This window comes from Cryptomeria japonica, chromosome 10 (assembly GCF_030272615.1).
Source record: "Cryptomeria japonica chromosome 10, Sugi_1.0, whole genome shotgun sequence".
Lineage (NCBI taxonomy): Eukaryota > Viridiplantae > Streptophyta > Pinopsida > Cupressales > Cupressaceae > Cryptomeria > Cryptomeria japonica.
This window is the reverse complement of record NC_081414.1, coordinates 262,544,247-262,566,851: the sequence shown is the minus strand read 5'-3', so window position 1 is coordinate 262,566,851 and position 22,605 is coordinate 262,544,247. Positions and strand designations below refer to the sequence as shown.

General features: G+C 37.1%; 1 protein-coding gene and 1 non-coding gene across 2 annotated transcripts; one reads left to right on the top strand and one right to left on the bottom strand.

The window, feature by feature from the left end:
* The first annotated feature begins 15,947 nt into the window (after positions 1–15,947).
* On the top strand, positions 15,948–16,020 carry TRNAK-UUU (transfer RNA lysine (anticodon UUU)). The gene has a single exon. It is a non-coding gene; the product is annotated as a tRNA-Lys (tRNA).
* Positions 16,021–18,759: 2,739 nt separating this feature from the next.
* LOC131059824 (pentatricopeptide repeat-containing protein At3g12770) lies at positions 18,760–22,232 on the bottom strand. The gene has a single exon (XM_057992858.2). The coding sequence runs from the start codon at positions 21,903–21,905 to the stop codon at positions 19,395–19,397; it is 2,511 nt and encodes an 836-aa protein (XP_057848841.1). The 5' UTR covers positions 21,906–22,232; the 3' UTR covers positions 18,760–19,394.
* Positions 22,233–22,605: the final 373 nt, after the last annotated feature.

Sequence of the window (22,605 nt, the reverse complement as noted above, 5' to 3'; positions counted from 1 at the left end):
ATATCTTAAAATCGCCAAAATTTTATTTTTATGGTTTGAAAATAGCTTGAAATCGCCAATATTTTATTTTTATGGTTTGAAAATAGCTTGAAATCACCAATATTTTATTTTTTATGGTTTGAAAATAGCATGAAATCGCCAATATTTTATTTTTATGGTTTGAAAATAGGTTGAAATCGACAATGCAAATATTTTTTTGGTTTTAAAAACATTACCATTCACCCATGCAATTATTTTTTGGGTTTTCAAAATAGTACAATTCACCAGGATTTTTCACAAACTTTGAGCAATCACGGCTAATTTGCCAATGGAGATTATTATTTTTCTCCATAAACCGCAAAAATTCGCCAGTAAAATTAAAATTTTCCTCGGAATTATACAACTTTCGCCAGGTTTTTACACCTTGTCCAAGGGGGGGGTTTCTTAAAGTTTTCCCTGTCTACAAACTTCCTAATATCCTTGTTCTTCACAAAGGCTTCACAATCCTTATAGCCCTAGTTTTTGAGTCTTTGGGGAATAACTCACAAACTTCCCAAACCACTTGACAAAAAAATTGCAGATTTGAGTACTCTTTTGGGCCCTCTATAACATTTGTCAGATTTAGGTGGGAGTCCTTTGGACCAGATGTACGAAATACTACTTGTCCTAATTGGTCAAGAGCCCCAATTAGGCATGTTTTACAAAGCAACCCCTCTAGAATGGACTCACATAAACTTCACAACCATTTGGACAACCCCTCTAGAATGGACTCACATAAACTTCACAACCATTTGGACACTCAAAAAATGTGTCAAAACCAAGGATTCCACCAGAAGTTTGGGCCTGCACTCAATTGGTTTCGCAGAAACCAATCTGCCCCTCTTCAATCGTTTTCCATTACACAATGCCAAGCATTTCAGTGCACCTTTCTCTCTCCTCCACTCACAACCACCTCTGTCAACCCTACCATGCTATGATACACCTATTGGGCCAACATCCCCTTGAGTTTGAGGAATTTTCACTCTTGTGATTGTTTGGAACCAACCATGTCTTATGAAACCCTCGGTAGGGTTTTCTTAGAACCCAAAATTGAAGAAAATCAATCCCTTGGCTCCTAAATTTGTTTCAACCCTTGAAACCACTTGGAGATGTTAGATATAACACTGTTTCAACCCTCCAAACACTTTAGATGCATTCACCAATCAAATACAATAATGAAACAAAGAGAATACACGAACTAAGACACAAATTCCTCCAACAAAGATGGCTTCTCATTCATCAAATATTCATCAATCATACAAGTTCAACCTCAAATACTTTTATATGCAACATCCAACATCTCCCAACATCCACAACTGAAATTTGAACCATAGGACCATAGGAGACCAACTAACCACAAAAGTTGTTAAGTTGACAAAAAGTTATCATGACAATTTGACAATAATGTACAACTTTGCACTCTTGGCCTTACAACTAACCAAACCAACACAAAACCATTACATAGGAGTCAAATATGACCACATAACACAAATGACATCTTTCAGGACTCATCTTGGTCTTTTTGAACAAGTGTGACCAAGGTTGACCCCCTAGATCCTATTACATGATTAGATAAACAAGATGGCTATAAAGCATTACAAACATGATATTGTTCCACTTGGATCTTAAGATCCTTATTACATTAAAAACAAGAAAGATTAAATTGCTCATGGATTGGACTCATTATGTCCACTCGGTGCCCTTGCACCATACTTCCCGAGTGAATTGTTCTCAAGTTCACTTGCGAAGAGATCTTCAAGTCTGCAACCAAACTTCAAAATATCATGCTCATCCAACCAAGTTGCATCTACCTATGGAAAATCATGCCATTTGACCAAATATTGCTTGTAAACCTGATTCTTAGTCTTTTTCACCACTTTGGTACTTAGGATATTTTCATGCTTCAAAGGTGGCTTGGATGGAAGATCCTTGAGCCGCTCATCACCTTCTACTAATGTTTCACCTGTCATAGTACCTGCAACGACATAATTCTTGCAAAGAGTCAGATCTGAAACATTGAAAATGAGTGAGAGGTCAATATCCTGTGGTAATTTCACTTCATATGCATTGGAGCCAAAAGCCTTAAGGATCATGCATGGTCCTATCTTCCTCATCATCAACTTAGTGTGTCTAACCTTTGGTAGCCTCTCCATTTTCAAATGCACCGATACCATATCACCAACCTGAAAGTGTACTTCCCTTCTCTTTTCATCTACCTGTTCCTTGTACTTGTCTGCAGTCTTTTGTAATGCTATCTTGACCTGCTCATGTACACATCTTTGATTGCCTTAGAAAAGTTCTCACCTTGTGCACTACAAATGACCTCCTTGGGAAACTCTCTCAACTCCAAAACACCCCTTGGATTTATGCCATAGACAATTTGGAAAGGACTTTTTCCTGTGCTTCTATTTACTGAGTCATTGTAGGCAAATTCTACCTGTGGAAGGACCGAATCCCAAGATTGACCATGAGGTTTTGTGAGACACCTCAATAGGTTTTCTAATGACCCATTAACCACTTTAGTCTGTCCATTTGTTTGGGGATGGTAGGCAGAAGTGAAAGACAAATTTGTTCCTAACTTCTTCCAAAGAGTCCTCCAAAAATGACCTACAAATTTGACATCTCTATCAGACACAATGCTTAAGGGAAGTCCATGAATCCTTACCACTTCTTTGAAGAAGATCCCTGCAATGTGAGAAGCATAATTGGTACTCTTACAAGGCAAGAAATGAGTCATTTTACTAAATCTGTCCTCAACAACAAAAACACTATCATATCCCTGCTTGGTTCTAGGCAACCCCATTACAAAGTCCATGCTTATGCTCTCCCATGGTCTATTGGGTATAGGTAGGGGTTGATAAAGTCCTGCATTTGTGGCCACTCCTTTAGCCTTTTGACATACAGCACAACATTCCACAAACCTTCTAACATTAGACTACATTTTGGGCTAGAAGTAGTGTCTCCTCACCTCCTCCAAGGTTTTATCTAACCCAAAGTGACCACTCATACTCCCACTATGCTTTTCCTTGATGATATTATCCCTCATTGAACACTTAGGGATACACAATTGACCACCCTTCAACAACAATCCATCTTGAATAAAAAATCAGAATACTCAACATGATATGTATTTGCAAAGTCACAACATACCTTATAAATCTCTTTGAAGTCATCATCATCTTCATACATTACCTTTAGGGAATCAATCCCCACACTTTGCAATTGCACCTCCTGCACTGTCAACACTCTTCTACTGAGAGCATCTTCAACCTTGTTGGCAACCCCTTTCTTGAGCTTTAGGGTGAATGTATAAGCTTGGATGGATTCCACCCACTTCATATGTTTGTGGCTAAGCTTCTCCTGACTATTGAGAAAACTCAAGGCTTGGTTATCCATGTAGACAACAAATTCTTTTGGCAACAAATAATACCACCACTTCTTGAGTGCTTGGACAGGAGCATACATCTCAAGATCATAAGAGAAATACTTCCTCTTAACCTCATTCAATTTTTCACTGAAGAAGGCTATTGGTCTGCCTTCCTGACTGAGAATTGCACCTATTACCATATGGATTGCATCACATTCAATTCGGAAAACTTTATCAAAATTAGGCAAGGTTAGGACAAGCTATTGTGGCACCTTCCTCTTCAATGTTTCAAAAGCTTCATCAACAACCTTGGTCCATGCAAGCTTACACTTCTGTCCACCTTTGATAGTTTCCAACATAGGAGCACAAATTTGGCTAAAATTTCTTATGAACTTCCTATAGAAAGTGGCTGAACCATGAAAACTTGTTACCTCACCCATTGTTCTTGGAGTAGGTCAACTCAATATGGCTTCAACTTTGGATGGATCCATCTTGATGCTTCCTTGGGAGATGACAAAACCTAGACACACCATCTCCTGCTTCATGAATTCACATTTCTCCAAATTGATGAACAACTTCTCCCTGTGCAAGGTATCCAAAACCATTATGACATTCTTCAAGTGTTCCTCTTTGGTCTTACTAAAGATGAGTATTGTTGGCAATATAACAAGGATATTGAGAAGGTTGTTGATGATTATGGACATAATTGATTAAAGATGTTTTACTGTCTTGATATTATTATTTTGTCATTGATGTCAAGAAATTGATTTTCTAATTCAGTATGATGTTGCAATATCTTAAGAAATATGATATGAAGATTATAAAGAAGTCGGTAAAGACACAGGAAAGAATATGATGAATAAAGGGATAAGTTATTCAATGGGCAACTCTACCGAGTTAGACAATGATGAGATCTTGATGTTTTAGATTGTTTTAACATCATACATATGTTGTAAAATGTAAAGGTTAATACTACACTATGTTATCAGGCAAAGAACCTAGTCGGTAAACCCTAAGGTTATCGTAGTCGGTTAATGAAGACAGAATGTCTACCGAGTAAAGTTTAGTATTCACCGAGTTGTAACCGAGCTATAACAGAATACATTAAATGTTTACATGTGATATTTAATGAATGAAGTTGATGAGCTAGAGTGGATCAATGATTGGCAAGCCATGGAAGAAGTTTGTTAACAAATCTAAGGCAATGGAAAGTCGACAAGAAGATCTATAGCTTAGATTGAACCGCATTACCCTAACACAAGTTCCAAGATGATTGTGCAAGTTCTGAGGCAGGGTAAAACATTTTTCAGATCGTAAGATACAATGAACCTGAATAAGATTGAAGATCTGATGGCTATGATTGATCATGGGAAATGTGATCAAGAAGATTAAGTAGTTAGATGATTGTTTATAAATAAGGAACTATTGATAAACAGTGGATGCAAGCAAGTGTATGCACAGGGATGCTACATAGTGATCACCGAGCATAGAAGCTTGAAGAACTGTTGGAATAACAGAGTATTGATGCCCAGCAGATAGACAAGAATAGTTCTATGTCTAGATTGTGTTGAACAAATAAGAATCTGCTTTAGCATTTTAGATGTAAAGTTGCAGATAGATTGTATTACTGTTAGCTTGTGAAAGTAATAGGAAATCTCTTAACCGAGTGGACTTAACAGTCTTATAAGTAAATCCTCTAACAAGGTGACATTCTAAATGAGTGTTTGAAATCCTTTGACAAGGTCACTTCTAACAAAGTGAAGATCCTAACAGATCTGAGGGAAATCCCTTAACTGGGTCACATCTAGCAATGTGTTTTGTAATCTTTAACAGGATTGGCTTTTAACCGAGCATACTCTAGAAGATTATATTTCTTAGTGGGTCCGAAATCCCATAGTGGTTTTTCCCTATTTGGGTTTCCACGTTAAATCTGGTGTTATGAGGTTTATATTGTTCATATACTTTTGAGTTTGCATGCTTGATAGTTTTTATTCTATGACTGATATATGTTACCGAGGTTGAATCCGATGTTTTCATTGATGATTAAGTTTGTATGATTCACCCCCCCCCCCTCTCATCTTGTTGGCTATCAGATTTGTACTTATATTAAGTATCAGAACTATCAATTGGTATCAAAACATTGGACTCCAAAAGGAAAGTTTAAAGGCACTTGAGTTAAAGATCCAAAGATGTATAAGAGGGATGCACCTAAGCTAAATAAGTCAAGTTTCTCTACATGGCAGAAAAGGATGAAGCTACATCTATTAGGAGTTGGAGAATATGCTATATACTATCTGGAGAATGATTTTGTTACACTGAGCACCTATCCATTGACTATGGAAGAGATAAAGGCAAAGCAAGAACACATTCAAGCAATGATTGAAATAACATTTGCATTGATCGATTCTGAGTTTAATGATCTAGAAGGCTGCAATGATGTGAAGGCTATGTGGACTAAGCTCATATCTGTATATGGAGGAGATGGACATGTTCAAAGAGAAAAAGTTGATAGTCTAAGAGGACAACTTGGATCTATGAGGATGAATGAAGGTGAGAACATAACCCAGTATAGTACAAGACTAAAGGAGATTGTAAATCAAATCAAGGGAGTAGGAGGAACTATTGAAGAAAAGGATGTGACAAGTAAGTTGTTAAGAACCCTTCTACCTGCCTATACAATCCGAGTCTTTGCAATCAATGAATTGAGGTCTATACCTAATATGCCAGTTTCCTTGGATGCTACTATTGGTAAGCTACATGCATTTGAGTTAAGTAATTTTGATAACAGTGGGTCATCGGTAAATAAAGTTGAATCTACATTTAATTCTTTTCATCTGAATGAATCTAATGATTACAATGAAAGAAAGTATAAGTACTCTGGAGGAGATCATAGTGGAGCAAGTGAAAGATTTTGGAAGAACATGGAGGAGGTACACAAACTGTATGAAGAAATTAGAAAGCAAGAAGAGTTTGAAGCACTATTGGCCAAAAGGTTACCAAGAGGCAAAGGTAAGTATAAGGGAAAACTACCCTTGAAATGTTTCAATTGTGATAAGATTGGACATATGGCTTCTAACTATCCTGACAAAGATTTCACTGAAAAGAGAGATTACCGAGATGACAGATAGAAAGATAATCATTACAGAGGTCACCGAGACTTCAGAAGAAGAGATAGAAAGACCTGCATAATTGTTGATGAGGAATCTGAAGATGATAAATCAAATGAGACTGATACAGAGGAAGTTGTTTATGTGGCTATCAAGGATGGATCAGATGAAGACAGGTATGAAGAAAAAGCCCTAATATCTCACATAAACACTAATGATTCTTGGATTATAGACAGTGGATGCTCACATCATATGACAGGAGATAAACACAAGTTTGTTATGTTAGAAGATTATGATGGAGGCTATGTTAGATTTGGTAATGATGCACCATGTCCGGTAAGAGGTAAAGGATCCATAACACTTCTTGATAAAGCAAGATGCAATGATGTTTATTGGGTTGAAGGTTTGAAATATAATTTGTTGAGTGTAGCACAGCTAAACAACACAAGTTACCGAATAGAATTTCATAAAGGAATTGTTAAAGTTCATGACAAAAATGGAAAGTTAGCTGCTACTAGGACACAAACAAAAGGTAATACATTTCACCTTGACTCTACTCACAACAAGTGCTTGCATGCAAAGATTGATAACACTTGGTTATGGCATAAAAGGTTTTGTCATGTTAATTTTGATAATCTGATCAAGATAAGTAAGAAGCACAGAGTAAGAGGTCTACCGAGTCTTGAAAAACCTGAGAATGTTATGTGCTAAGGATGCCAAATGGGCAAGATGACAAGATCTAGCTTTACAAGTAAGTCCTACACTTCTAAGGGAATTTTAGATCTTGTACACACCGATCTTTGTGGTCCTATGAAAGTTCAAAGTTATTATGGTGATAAGTATTTCATATTATTTGTGGATGATTATTCAAGGATGATGTCAGTAATGTTTTTAAAAGAAAAATCAGAAGCTTTTCAAATTTTTAAGTGGTACAAGGCTAGAGTTGAAAATGAAACAGGAAGACAACTGAAATGTCTTAGATCAGATAGAGGAGGAGAGTTCACATATGATGAGTTCAACCTATTTTGCAATGATCATGGTATTAGAAGACAAGTCTCTGCACCGAGGACTCCATAGCAGAATGGAATAGCTGAAAGAAGAAACAGATCTATTGTGGATTGTGCTAGAACACTGATGATTGAGAAGAAGGTTCCACAAATATTTTGGAGAGAAGCAATAAGCACAACTGTTTACACCTTGAAGCAAGTTCAATTGAAGAAAGGTACTTTGAAGACACCTTATGAAATCTGGTATGGCAAAAAACCTAACGTAAGTTATTTTAAGATCTTTGGAAGCAAATGCTATGTTCATAAAGATGATAAAAATGGCAAGTTTGATCATAAAAGTGAAGAAGGAACATTTCTAGGATATTCTTCTAGAAGCAAAGCATTTAAATGTCTGATCAAATCATCTAAAAAAATAGTAGAAAGTGCAAATGTTAAAATTGATGAATTTGCAGAAAGAACTGATGACAGGAATTCCAAAGAACCAGAAGACTATGATGAATTTGTCTATGTGCAACCGAAAAGTCCTACTGAGATAACTGTTGAAGGAAATGAGGAAGATATCTAGTTACTGAGTAATGAAGAGGATCATACAGAGCCTATCGAGCCTGTATTAGCCAAATATGTCAGAAGACATCATGCACCAAGTCAGATTATAGGAGATAAGCATGATCCAGTGATGACAAGGAACAAACTGAGACAGAACACATGTTTGATATCTGAATTTGAACCAAGAATAGTAAAAGAGGCATTCAATAGCGAAGATTGGATAAATGCTATGACTGAAGAGATTGATCAAATCAAGAAGAATGACACATGGACACTAGTCCCAAGACCTAAGGACAAAAATGTAATCGGTACAAAGTGGATCTTTAGAAACAAGCTAAATGAAAAAGGAGAGGTCATTCGGAACAAAGCAAGATTGGTTTGCAAAGGTTATGCCCAAGAAGAAGGAATTGATTATGGTGAGACTTTTGCACCTGTTGCCAGACTTGAAGGAGTTAGAACATTGCTGGCATATGCTGCTTTCAAAAACTTCAAGGTATATCAAATGGATGTCAAATCTGCATTTCTGAATGGAATATTAGAGGAAGAAGTTTTCATTGGACAACCTGAAGGATTTGTTGAAGACAATAATAAAGATTAGGTATGTAAATTGAATAAAGCTTTATATGGTCTGAAGCAAGCACCTAGAGCATGGTATGAAAGACTGTACTCTTATTTGATTAAGATTGGTTTTATAAGGACAAGTGAGAACAACAACATGTACATGAAGAATGATGAAAATGGAATACTAATCTCAGCCATATTTGTTGATGATATTATATTTTGTGGAAATGACTCTTTATGCAAGAACTTTGGTAATGAAATGAGCAAAGAATTTGAGATGTCATTAATCGGTGAGATAAAGTATTTTATAGGCTTACAAATACTGCAAATGAAAAATGAAATTTTTATTACTCAATCCAAATACATAAAGGAAATCTTGAATAAATTTGGAATGGAGGATTCAAAGCCAGTAAGTACTCCTATGACTACAAACTGCAAACTATCAAAGAATGATGAATCTGCATCTGTTGATGAGACACTCTACTGATCCATGATTGGAAAACTACAATATGTTGTTCACAACAGGCCTGATATAGCACATGTAGTAGGTATTATTGCAAGATTCTTTGCAGATCCTAAGGAAATACACATGACAGCAATCAAAAGAATTTTCAAATACTTGAAAGGCACTGAAGATTATGGCTTAGTATATCATAAATGAAATGATTTTGATTTGAAAGTCTATACTGATGTTGATTGGGCAGGCAACATTGATGACAAGAAAAGCACAAGTGGAGGAGCTTTCTTCTTAGGAGAAAGACTAGTGAGTTGGCTTAGCAAGAAACAAGGATGTGTTTCTCAGTCAACAATCGAAGCTGAATATGTTGCTGCAACACTGAATTGTACCAACATTGCATGGATCAAACAATTGTTGGAAGGTATAAATGAGAAAGTTACCGAGCCAGTAACTATATTTTGTGACAATACTAATGCCATTAATATTTCAAAGAACCCTGTTATGCACTCTAAGACAAAGCACATATCTATCAAATATCATTATCTTAGAGAAGAAGCTCATGAAAAGAAAGTGGTGTTGGAATATGTTAACACAAAGGAACAAATAGCTAATATCTTCACCAAGCCACTACCAAAGGGCACTTTTGAATTTCTCAGAAGTAAGTTAGGGGTCCTACCCCTATCTCTTACTCACTGACCAAGTTCAGTGAAAGCATCACTTCGGTGAATCTATTGAATATCTTTTAGGGAGCTGATGCTGGAGTGATACACTTTAAGAATGCTTTTCTGAAAGTATACTGGAACAATATTGGGATAATACAGACAATGATATAGGGAACAAGAATTGTAAACAAATACTCTGACCGAGACTCAGTTGATACACATCAGCAGGAAATAACTTCTTATAGAAACAACTTATGTTTTAGTTCTTTTCTTTTTGGCATTGTTGTCAAGGGGGGAGAAGACTACTAGGGGGAGAAGACCTACCCAAGGAGGAGAAGACTACCAGGAGGAGAAGACTTGAGAGGATTGAGAGAAAACTAGAAGAGAAGTCTGATGTATGGGGGAGAGCATTTCAACATTTCAGAATCACAGCAATCCGAATTGTTAATAGTCAAATCAATTGGTTTTGCCATCAATGCCAAAGGGGGAGATTGTTGGCAATATAGCAAGGATATTGAGAAGGTTGTTGATGATTATGGACATAACTGATTAAAGATGTTTTACTGTCTTGATATTATTATTTTGTCATTGATGTCAAGAAATTGATTTTCTAATTCAGTATGATGTTGCCATATCTTAAGAAATATGATATGAAGATTATAAAGAAGTCGGTAAAGACACAGGAAAGAATATGATGAATAAAGGGATAAGTTATTCAATGGGCAACTCTACCGAGTCAGACAATGATGAAATCTTGATGTTTTAGATTGTTTTAACATCATACATATGTTGTAAAATGTAAAGGTTAATACTACACTATGTTATTAGGCAAAGAACCTAGTCGGTAAACCCTAAGGAACCTAGTCGGTAAACCCTAAGGTTATCGCAGTTGGTTAATGAAGATAGAATGTCTACCAAGTAAAGTTTAGTATTCACCGAGTTGTAATCAAGCTATAACAAAATGCATTAAATTTTTACATGTGATATTTAATGAAAGAAGCTGATGAGCTGGAGTGAATCAATGATTGGCAAGCCGTGGAAGAAGTTTGTTAACAAATCTAAGGCAATGGAAAGTCACCAAGAAGATCTACAACTTAGATTGAACCGCATTACCCTAACACAAGTTCCAAGATGATTGTGCAAGTTCTGAGGCAGGGTAAAACATTTTTAATATCGTAAGATACAATGAACCTGGACAAGATTGAAGATCTGATGGCTATGATTGATCATGGGAAATGTGATCAAGAAGATTAAGCGGTTAGATGATTGTTTATAAATAAGGAACTGTTGATAAACAGTGGATGCGGGCAAGTGTATGCACATGGATGCTACATAGTGATCACCGAGCACAGAAGCTTGAAGAACTATTGGAATAACAGAGTATTGATGCCCAACAGATAGATAAGAATAGTTCTATGTCTAGATTGTGTTGAACAAATAAGAATCTGCTTTAGCATTTTAGATGTAAAGTTGCAGATAGATTGTATTACTGTTAGCTTGTGAAAGTAATAGGAAATCTCTTAATTGAGTGGACTTAATAGTCTTATAAGTAAATCCTCTAACAAGGTGACATTCTAAATGAGTGTTTGAAATCCTTTGACAAGGTCACTTCTAACAAAGTGAAGATCCTAACAGATATGAGGGAAATCCCTTAACCGGGTCACATCTAGCAATGTGTTTTGTAATCTTTAACAGGATTGGCTTTTAACCGAGCATACTCTAGAAGATTATATTTCTTAGTGGGTCCGAAATCCCATAGTGGTTTTTCCCTATTTGGGTTTCCATGTTAAATTTGGCGTTATGAGGTTTATATTGTTCATATGCTTTTGAGTTTGCATGCTTGACAGTTTTTATTCTATGACTGATATATGTTACCGAGGTTGAATCTGATGTTTTCATTGATGATTAAGTTTGTATGATTCACCCCCCCCCTCTCATCTTGTTGGCTATCGGATCTGTACTTATATTAAGTATCAGAACTATCAGAGTATATCATCTAAGTAGACTACCACAAATACCCTAATGTAAGGCTTGACTACTTCATTCATTAGCCTCAAAAAGGTACTAGGGGCATTGGTTAGTCCAAAGGGCATAACCATCCACTCATATAACCCCTCATTGGTTTTAAAAGTAGTTTTCCACTCATCCCCCTCTCTTATTCTTATTTAATGGTAACCACTTTTTAGGTCTATCTTGGTGAAGTAGCAAGCTCCCCCCAAATAATCCATCAAGTCTTCTATCCTAGGCATAGGGAATCTATACCTAATAGTGATCTTATTTATGGCCCTAGAGTTTATACACAACCTCCGTGTCCCATCCTTCTTGGGTACTAAGATAGTGGGTATTGCACATGGGCTTAAACTTTCCCTAGTCAATCTCTTGTTCATCAACTCTTGGATTTGGTTGTCAATCTCTGCATTTTGTGAGGGAGTCATCTTATATGCTGCCTTATTAGGCATGGTAGCCCTAGGGATGAAGTCTATGTGGTGGCTAATGTCTCTGATAGGTGGGAGGGAGTTAGGCATATCCTCCTATAATACTCCATCAAACTGCTGCAACAGTTCTTGTATCTCCTTTGGGATCTCTTTCCCCTTTATGTCTATTGCATCTTTAGGCTTCAAGACCAATGCAAAACTTACTTTCCCATTCTTCAATGTCTGCAACATTTCCTTCTCTCCCACTATCATCACCTTTGGTTCATCTTCTTTACTATTTGTACCGTCTAGATTAGGGTGTAGGATGAATTTCTTACCATCTTTTGTGATGACATAGGTGTTCCTTTGTCCATCATGTTGGGCCTTCACATCATACTGCCAAGGATGCCCAAGAAGCAAATGACAAGCATCCATGGTCACAATGTCACAAAGAATCTTGTCCTTGTATCCCCCAATGAGGAAATCAACCCAAGCCTGCTCATCAACTAGGGTTTGTTGCCCCTTAGTTAGCCATGAAACTTTATATGGATAAGGATGAGGTATCCTTTTCAAATGTAACTTGTCTACCATCTCTAAGGACACTAGGTTATCTCTTGAACCATAATCCACAATCACCTGACATACCTTACCTCCGGATTTACATGTAGTCCTAAAGATGGTCTTCCTTTGTGGGGGTTATTGAGGAATTGGTTCCTTTAGTAATGTCCTCCTCATCATTATGCTCTCTCCTACTTCTCCATGTAGCTTCCTGTAGCATACCTTGGTACATCGGGGCGGTTTGAAGCAAATCCCAAAGTGAGATCTTAGCCAGAGTAACCTTAAGTTGCTTGATAAGATCATAATCACTTGGTCGCTTGTCCATGGGAAAAGATTCCTTAGGAAGGACAGGTTGAGAAGGAGGTAGAGAATTTCGAGGTGGTTCAGGAACTTGTTTATTATTCTGAGTGTTATATGTGTGAGCAATAGTATTATAGGATGGTTGCTTGGATTGCATGAATCTGGTGTATAAATCAGAAGCTTCTCCTTTGAAAGGTTTTCTGTTAATGGTCTTAACTCTCTTAGGAGAAGGACTTGCCACTGTTACATGGATGTAAGGTCTCTGAGGCCTTTGTGGGGTCGCAGAGACAGCAATGACATTCACATACCCTTCACTTTTGCATGAGGATGTCGTGGAGGATGACTCACACTTTATGTCTCTTTTAGGAGAAGGTCCTTCAAGGAAGTCATCTAAGACTTCATCCAACATATCAAAATCATCCTTCGAGAATGCCTTATCAAAGGCATCGAACTCCAAAAGGAAGAGATCCGACATTAAGCATTCACGTCGGGTTCACCAAAATGTAGGGGAGGAGATTTGCCCCCTCCAAGATGATGGATCTCAGAAGGCAAATCTATCCACCGCTACCTCTTCGAACATGCTCTAAGATGAGCTAGGGGATAACAAGTAACTACACTTTCGGATGAGGAGCTCTCGGGTTCTCGATGCTAGTGCGGGGTGCAGACACTGGTGCGACACACTGTAGTCGTACGACCTACGGATAAAGATTGCTCCAGAAAATAGGTATGCATGTAGTTCTTTGCATGCAGAATCTGTACGTTAGCTGCACGCACTATGACAAGGAAAATTGTTGGGACTGTATAGAGGCCTGCCTCAGTCAGACCCCCGTTTAGATGTTTCCACCACCACGAACAACCAAATAGATAGATTGGAAAAATAAATTAGAACATGGTAAATTGGAAAGTAAATGCAAATGGAAACTAAACTTCGTTTAAAAGAAGCTAACTCCTATTGCATGCAATAAATATTGGAAAATATTGGAATATTGAAATAATGGAATATTGAAAATAAATATTTAACAATGCAAAGGACTCATTGCATGTAAAAGAGACTGGTAAGAGAGAGAGAGAGAGAGAGAGAGAGAGAGAGAGAGAGAGAGAGAGAGCATGAAACCAAACCCCTCATATTTGGATTCATGAGCGTGACGAAGCCCACTTGATCACTTTCTTGGTAAGAAGCCACCACAAGATGATTGTAGCTTGATATTGGTAGAGTGTATGTCCAAGAGCATAAAGAGATCAGTGAGATATCAAGAGCACAATAAGAGCCAAGAACCCAAGATTGGGAACCCTTGAAAATGAGCTAGGAAAACCCAAAAGGGGTGCAGAGAGCCGTTATGGTGAAATGCAAGCCAAAGGACATGCATCGGCCAATGTCTAACTCTCTACCAGATTCGAGATTCGAACAACTTTTTGGGACATTAGCACGACACCTAGACATCCCTGCGTCGCGCTGATGTCCATCGAAAAGTGGGCCCAAAGGGGCTTTCAAGGCATTTCAAGGCCCCTTGTCTTTCGAGCCCATGATGCCAAAATAACATAATTTTGATCATGGATTCGTCATAAATGCACTAGGCATCATGCACAAGTGTCACTAGGTGCATTTTAGGATACAACACATTCACAAAACTCACACAACCCTAAAGGCCAAATGGTTTGAAAGGATGCAATTTGTGATGAAAACATAAAAAATAAGAAGTGATCATATCTAAAAAATAAATTAGCACACGAAACCCTAGATGCAAAAGCAAGGGTGGGTAGGGTGAGTAGGGTGAGTAAAAACACAAGCAAAAATTGAATAAAAAATCCTATAGAAAGATATATCTATGATGCATAATCCATTATAAGATATGTAATAGAATGATAGGATTATAAAATTAGATCTAAAACTCCAAGGCTAATAGAATGATAGGATTATAAAATTAGAATGAACTAGCATATGATTGATTATAGGAACTCACTTGCCTCAATCTTTTGATATCAACATTTGGTAAGGAATTGGTATTTTAAATTACAAAAGCCTTTGAGGAATCTATTGAATTGTGAAGGTCATGTTCTCTTTAGTCAGGCCTCTTATTGAATTGTGAAGGTCATGTTCTCTTTAGTCAAGCCTCTTCTTGAATTGTGAAGGTCATGTTCTCTTTAGTCTGGGCTCTTTTGGACCAATTTAATGAATTTGGAACAAAGATCGATGATAAGAAACAATCATGTTACATGGACCTACAATAATGCATGCCAAGATGTAATGCTCTAATAATGCTTCTAGATTCTTTTCATTCTCTTCGCATCAAACTATATAGGTGCTCAATTAAAGCCATATGTTGTCCTTTATTTAATCAAACCTAACATGATTTTAAAATGAATGGTTTTAGATACAACAATATAACATATAAATTAACATAAATGTGTGTGAGATTAGCTTACAACAAGTTGTAAAGAAGTTGGTGTTGTGTAAGTTTGAAATTTGAAGTTTAAAATTTCACGGTTCATATCCATAATTTTGAAAATAATAATATAAATCAACATAAATATGTTAGATTTACTCACAACAATTCGTGAAAATATTGATGTTGTGTAAAATTGAAATTTGAATTTCAAAAGCTCAAAGTTCATATCCATAATTCTGAAAATAACTTGAGTCATTTTCACAATCACAAATCTAAACAAGGGTGATAAATAAGAAATATAGAAATCAAAATAAAAAATCTCTAAAAGAATGATAATAAAACTAAGATATAATAATGTCATAAACCAAATTCACATAAAAATATGTCATTTATAGATAATCATTACACAAAAGAAAATCTAATCAAAATGCTTCTCAAAGATAAGGAAAAAAAGTTAAAATTTAATTTTCAATATTATATATATAAATAATAATAATAACAATAGCAACAACAAAATCTACATAGTAGAATCTAGAAGAATAACATGCAAATTTATCACAGAAGCCGTCTTAGCTCAGCTGGTAGAGCGCGTGGCTTTTAACCACGTGGTCGTGGGTTCGATTCCCACAGACGGCGACAGCTTTTTTCTTCTCACAACCATGCGGTATACTGTTGTATTGGGGCCTAATGTTCTATAAATTGCCGCAAAAGGGGACCTACTTCTACAGACGATCAAGAGGCGGGGAATGAAATTTGTAGATTTACTCTTTATGTGGAAACGGTGTGCTGCGCATAATTTGTTGGTCATGTATTTGAAAACCCCAGAAGGATTTTGATTTGGAAGAATGAAAAAGCAGACTGCTTATAATTTAGAAACTGTTGAAAGAGTAATCTTGAAAAGACTTTTGTCCCATACACCTTATTAGCACAATTTTGTACAGTTTAGCGAACTAATCACACAATCTCTGATAAACACTCGCACTTTTGAGGGTTTGACATAAACTCCAGTTCAATAAAAAAATTAATCTCTGCTATATACGTAAGAGCTAGATCATAAGCAAATTATCTATTTCATACGAATTAATCTGTTGTGGAATCTAATAAGGAGTGTTCCTTAGAATAAGTAGATTACAAGGTGCAGTAGAAGCTGCATAATTTAATTAAGAGATTTCTCATTTACACTATGTAGACTATGGCGAGAAAGCGATATCTACAACGCGTCCAGGGAGAAGGATCTCCTCAATGTTTATGTCATAATGATCGGTTATTGTGTTAATTGTGATTATTGTTGATCTTAGTATCCATATCCAATAACATGGAAGCTCAAGTCAATCCTAATATGAACCTGTAGTGCGAAATCTTCTTGCTTCATTCTATTAAAACCTTCTAATTTGGCATAAATACCTCACTGTGGAAGTAATGGGAGTTCATTTTTCCATTCACATTATGTATTGTTGAAATTTATACTGCAGGATTTGGATGTCATGACTAACCTTGAAAGGAAATTAAACATTTCCAATCCAGCTACACCTGGAGTACTGATCAAATTGTTTTGTAGTCAATCTTGTACAAACATGCATGGACAAGGGAAGTCAATCAAATACAGGCAGTTAACCTAGAATTGGAGCTTTCAAATGCTCAAGCTGTCGCTGATAAGTTCTTTATTAAGTTTCCAGAACATAATCCTTGCAGTATAACAGTTTTCCTACCAGCATGCAACAGCTCACAATGCACTGACAACTATATTGAGACAATGAACCACATTCAAGCCATTTTAAACAATATAAAAATCCCAAAACAAAAAGAGTTGATAGCTCAGGGGTAAAACTTCCCAGCATGCAAATAGGAGGTCCCATATTCAGGTCCTAACTGTTAGTTTAAAAACGAGCAGAGAAAACACATAATAATGAACAGAAAATAGTAGAAAGAATAATAGACACAACAAAGAACTCAAGACACAAGATTAACGTGGTTCACCACTAAGTGGCTACGTCCACCAGAAACGCAGGGAGTTCTTCTATTAATGAATAATGCAAATACACAGTACGTCATGTATGGGCTACACACAGCCATTTATATAAACATATCAAATATGAAATGAAGAGTCTTCTGGGGAAGACAAACAGCCATGTGACTGTTGGGCTTCATATACCCAACAATCTCCCCCGTGAAGTCCAACTGGCACAGCCTATAACATTCCCTGCATCTCCATTCCAAGGCTCATACTACAACCAGCTCTTGAGAAGATTTTAATATCACCAAACTCTGTTCATGAACAGTGCAAATTAATCTTCTCCAAGTCAGATCAGAGTTAAAAATATATTCTCTAACTACTTCATCTGGTAATCCATAATTAGGAACACTACTATTTGTTGATGCATAATACACTCCTCCATCAAAGTCTCTTGCTATTGTGCTCCCCCGTAACAGAATATCTAGATCACCATTATCACATTTTAATTCCTGAATATAAAACTTTCGTACAGGTGTGAATAGCCTACAAATGTCACTCCCAATTCTCACGATTGCCTCACTGAATGAATTTGTTGTATTTTGTGCAGAAACTTGTGCAATACCTGCAATCAATGCATTCCACTCTGCCTCCACTGCTGCAATCCACAACAATAAATCATCACTTTTGCAATCTGCTTGTTCTTCTTCATTCGCTAGATTCGAGACTACATCCTCCTCACCCCGGGAGGCATTCTCCTCATCTTGGAAGGGAAACAAACCAGTCTCTTCTTCAAACAACGAATGCAACAAACCCTCTTCTTCTTCAGTCGAAGTCTCCTCCGATTTCCAGCCATCCCACCAATGACATTTGGTTTCAAGCTCCACTTGGACATCACTCTCTACCGAGTCTAGATTGCCAAGAAATTTTTTGATGACTGATTCGGCTTCATCATCTGATTCGACCTCATCATCTGAAACTTCAGCCTGTTTGTCAATAACATAAAAGCACCCAGCTCCGGGATCAAACACAAAGTAAGGGCACCCATATCCAAGATCAACTATCCAATCGGATCCCATCTCTACTCAAGCCAACCGTGGCTCTGATACCAATTGTTAGTTTAAAAACGAGCACAGAAAACACATAATAATGAACAGAAAACAGCAGAAAGAATAATAGACACAACAAAGAACTCAAGACACAAGATTAACGTGGTTCACCACTAAGTGGCTACGTCCACCAGAAACGCAGAGAGTTCTTCTATTAATGAATAATGCAAATACACAGTACGTCATGTATGGGCTGCACACAGCCATTTATATAAACATATCAAATATGAAATGAAGAGTCTTTTGGGGAAGACAAACAGCCATGTGACTGTTGGGTTTCATATACCCAACACTAACTCGTAATTAACATGGTAACCGAGCCAAACTAGAAACCCCAAGCATCAAAGTGTGGTTCAAAAAAGTGTGTTGGTACAGATCAGCCACAGAGAAATAAAAAAATCATTTCACAAAGATGATAGGTAGCTCTGTGATAGAGCACTCCAGCAAGCATATAAGAGGGCCTGGGTTCAAATTGTAGCTGATCAACAGAAAACAACAAAATAATCCCATAAACCAAATCCTGGAAAATAACAAAATGGAACCATCCAAAAGCTAAAATGCAACTGATAAATTCAATATGATTTTGATGACAGTATGCTTATAGTCTATTAGATTTGATACGAGGATGCTTTCTCAACAATGCATTAACTACTTTATCTTGCACTTCTATCTCATGCTCTTATGCAGCCTATTAGATTTCCCACAAGAACACAACAGCTCAACAATGCATTCACAACTCCAATTTGCGCTTCTATTTCATATTCTTTAGTTGTTTGAGAAGGCAGACTGACGTACATTGTATCTTGCTTGTAATGATATATGGTTGTAAGATCACTGGTAAACAAGCAAATTAGAAATGGACAACAGCACAAAGTTCTTAGTTATCAATTTAAGATTAACATTTTCAATTTGTAGTTCAATTTATGGTTGTTGGTTGTTTATCAATTGTGTCACCAGTAATCTCGGCAAGAACACAATCCATTTTTGAAATGATGGAAACGGCTTGTATCTCTCACAATAATTTCTGTTGCCACAATTTTGGAAATAAATTTGGTAGCCCTGTGACAATCACCACACACACGAAGGTTCTTCGTGATTACAATAGGTTTTCCGGGTCTTGTGTTGATGAGTCCAAATGCAATGGCCAATTTTTCACTATGACTGCAGAGCATTTGTTCCTTCATCTCATCCTCCACATCATGTAGGACAAAGTTTTTACTAAATATAAACCCTGCTTCTTTCATCTGCCCAGCCAAAGTCTCTAGCATTGCATAAATTTTATCAGACTGAGGATGTGAATTATCTGCAACAGAAAATGCATGTATCCTGCTACCCACTTCAATCAAGCTACAGCCCAGAGTCTTTCTTAATCCCCTTTCTTGGACCTTTGCTCTCACCTCTGCTACACCATCCCACTTTCCAGCAGTAGCATAGATATTTGATAAAAGCACATAGTTTCCAGTATTCTCAGGCTCCATGTCAAACAGGTGATTTGCCACACGCTCTCCTAGCTGAATATTTCCGTGAATTCTGCAGGCACTAAGTAAGGCCCCCCACACATCGGAATTAGGTTCTAGTGGCATATTTTTTATTAAGTCATGTGCTTGCTCAAGTTTTCCAGCACGTCCAAGAAGGTCAACCATGCACGCATAATGATCCAAACCAGGTGTGATGAAGTAATCCTGGCTCATGCTATTGAAATATTTGCAACCCTCATCTACCAAACCTGAATGACTGCATGCATATAAAACACTGGTAAAGGTAATGCAGTTTGGCCTCAAGCCTGTCTTCTGCATTTCGGAAAAAAGTGCCAGGGCATCTATACCATGCCCATGCATGCCATACCCAGCAATCATTGCACTCCATGACACAACATCTCTTTCAGGTAATTTGTCAAAAATGCATCGTGCAATTGATATACTCCCACATTTGGCATACATGTCTATGAGTGCAGTACCCACACACACATTTAACTCAAACCCATTTCTAAATATGTACCCATGAATGCATTTAGCTCGTTGCAGAGCTGCCAAATGAGCACATGCTGGTAGGACACTTACCATAGTTGCCCAGTCAGGTACTATGCCTACCAGTTGCAGTTGATGAAAGATTATCAAGGCCTCATTAGCATGACCATTATGGGTATATCCAGCAATCATTGCATTCCATGATACCACATTTCTTGTTGGCATGCTTTCAAACATCTGATGTGCAAGTTCCATGTCCCCACATTTTATATACATATCTACTAGTGCAGTCCCAACAACAACATCTAACTCTAAACTACTCTTAATTAAATAAGCATGAATGGATTTTCCTTGCTGCAATAATGCTAAATGGGCACATGCAGGAAGCACACTGACTATGGCAGGCAAATGGGTTCTAATACCTGCTAATTGCATCTGACGATAAAGTTCCAACGCCTTATTGGCATGGTCATTCTGAGAGTATCCACCAATCATTGCAGTCCATGAGACTGCATCTCTACTAGACATGTTCACAAAAACTTTGTCTGCAGCATCCAGACTCCCACACTTCCCATACATAGTTATAAGAGAATTTTTAACCTCAACATCTGACTCAAGCCTATGCCTGATTATATAACCATGAATATCTTTCCCCTCTTGTAAAGCTCCACACGCAGCACATGAAGGCAACAAACTTACAATTGTAGCCTTGTCTGGTTTAACTTCCTTTGATTTCATTTGATGAAAAATTGCCAAAGCTTCATTTGCATACCCATTATGGGCATATCCTGCAATCATTGTATTCCAGGACACTACTGTCTTCTCAGGCATCTTGTCAAACAAAAGACATGCATATCCCATACAACCACACTTAGCATACATTGCCAAGAGAGAATTTGCCACAATAACATCAGATTCAAGGCCAGCTCTGACAATATGATAATGTATCTCCTTTCCCTTTTCTAGATCAGACAAAACACCACATGCTTTGGCTGCAAAGGGATAGGTGAATTTATCAGGCTGTATGCTTGCCTCTTGCATTTGATTGTAGAGATTAATGGCTTCTTCACAGGGACCATTGCAGGCATAGCCTCTGATCATCATGTTCCATAAGAAGCCACTTCTTTCGGACATTTTGTCAAACAATTGGCGTGCATCATCCATGCTGCCACACATGGCATACATTGCCGCAAGTTTAGTTTCCAAAAGAACATCGCGGAATAGCCCTTTGACAAGCAGGTGGGCATGAAGTTTTCTACCCTGTAACAGTGATTTAATCTTGGTACATTTCTCCAAGAGAGAGGCGCAGTTGTCTTTGTCGTTGGATTGATTGCAATCCCAGCTTATTTGTGGTTCAATAGTAGCAGAAAATTTTAAAACAGAACTTATTCTTCTTTTCCTGTAGTTGTTGAATTTGGAAGAGCTCTCAAATGATGAACTCAATGCCAGAGTTGGGGTGAGTGACTGAAAGAGTTTGCTGGTGTAAAAAGCCATGCAAATTCATCCGTGTGGTATCTTTAACTCGTAGACAAAACAAAAAAAATCAAACAAGAATGGAGACATGGATGAATGTCGAACAAAATGTTCGCCAATCTTTTTCACCAATGGTTGATGTCGAACTTGATCCAACTTAAATCACCTTAAGAACTATGGTGTACTACTGTAACAAAATTGCATTCAGTGTAGCTTCGGACAGAGATTTCTCAGTTCAATTTTGAATTTCGATTCTTCTAGCTTATCTGTCCCTGCCTCGCGCAGCTATACTAATGTGCTTATTAGCAGGCAAAGTTTATTGTATAGGTAATTAGACAGTGCTGAGTTCAAAATCTTTATGTGCTTATTGGTAGGTAAATTCTATTGTGTAGATAATTTTATGGTATTGAGTTCAAAATCTTTTTAAAAATAGTTTATTTCTGAAAAAATGTTTGATAAAAGTCTGATTTTTCATTAAGTTTTAATATCAATAAAGTCTTAATCAAACTTATTCTAAGGAAAAATAAAGATATAATTGGTGGTTGGTCATCATGGTGATTTTCATAGGGTAGTACATAATTTTTTTATTCTATTCAATATATTAACATTTATATAATAGTTTGATCTCCTACGATTCTTCTAGCTTATCTGTCCCTGCCTCGCGCAGCTATACTAATGTGCTTATTAGCAGGCAAAGTTTATTGTATAGGTAATTAGACAG

Excerpts from the sequence above, each read along its gene's own strand:
- LOC131059824 (XM_057992858.2), bottom strand. The coding sequence starts at position 21,905 with ATGGCTTTTTACACCAGCAAACTCTTTCAGTCACTCACCCCAACTCTG.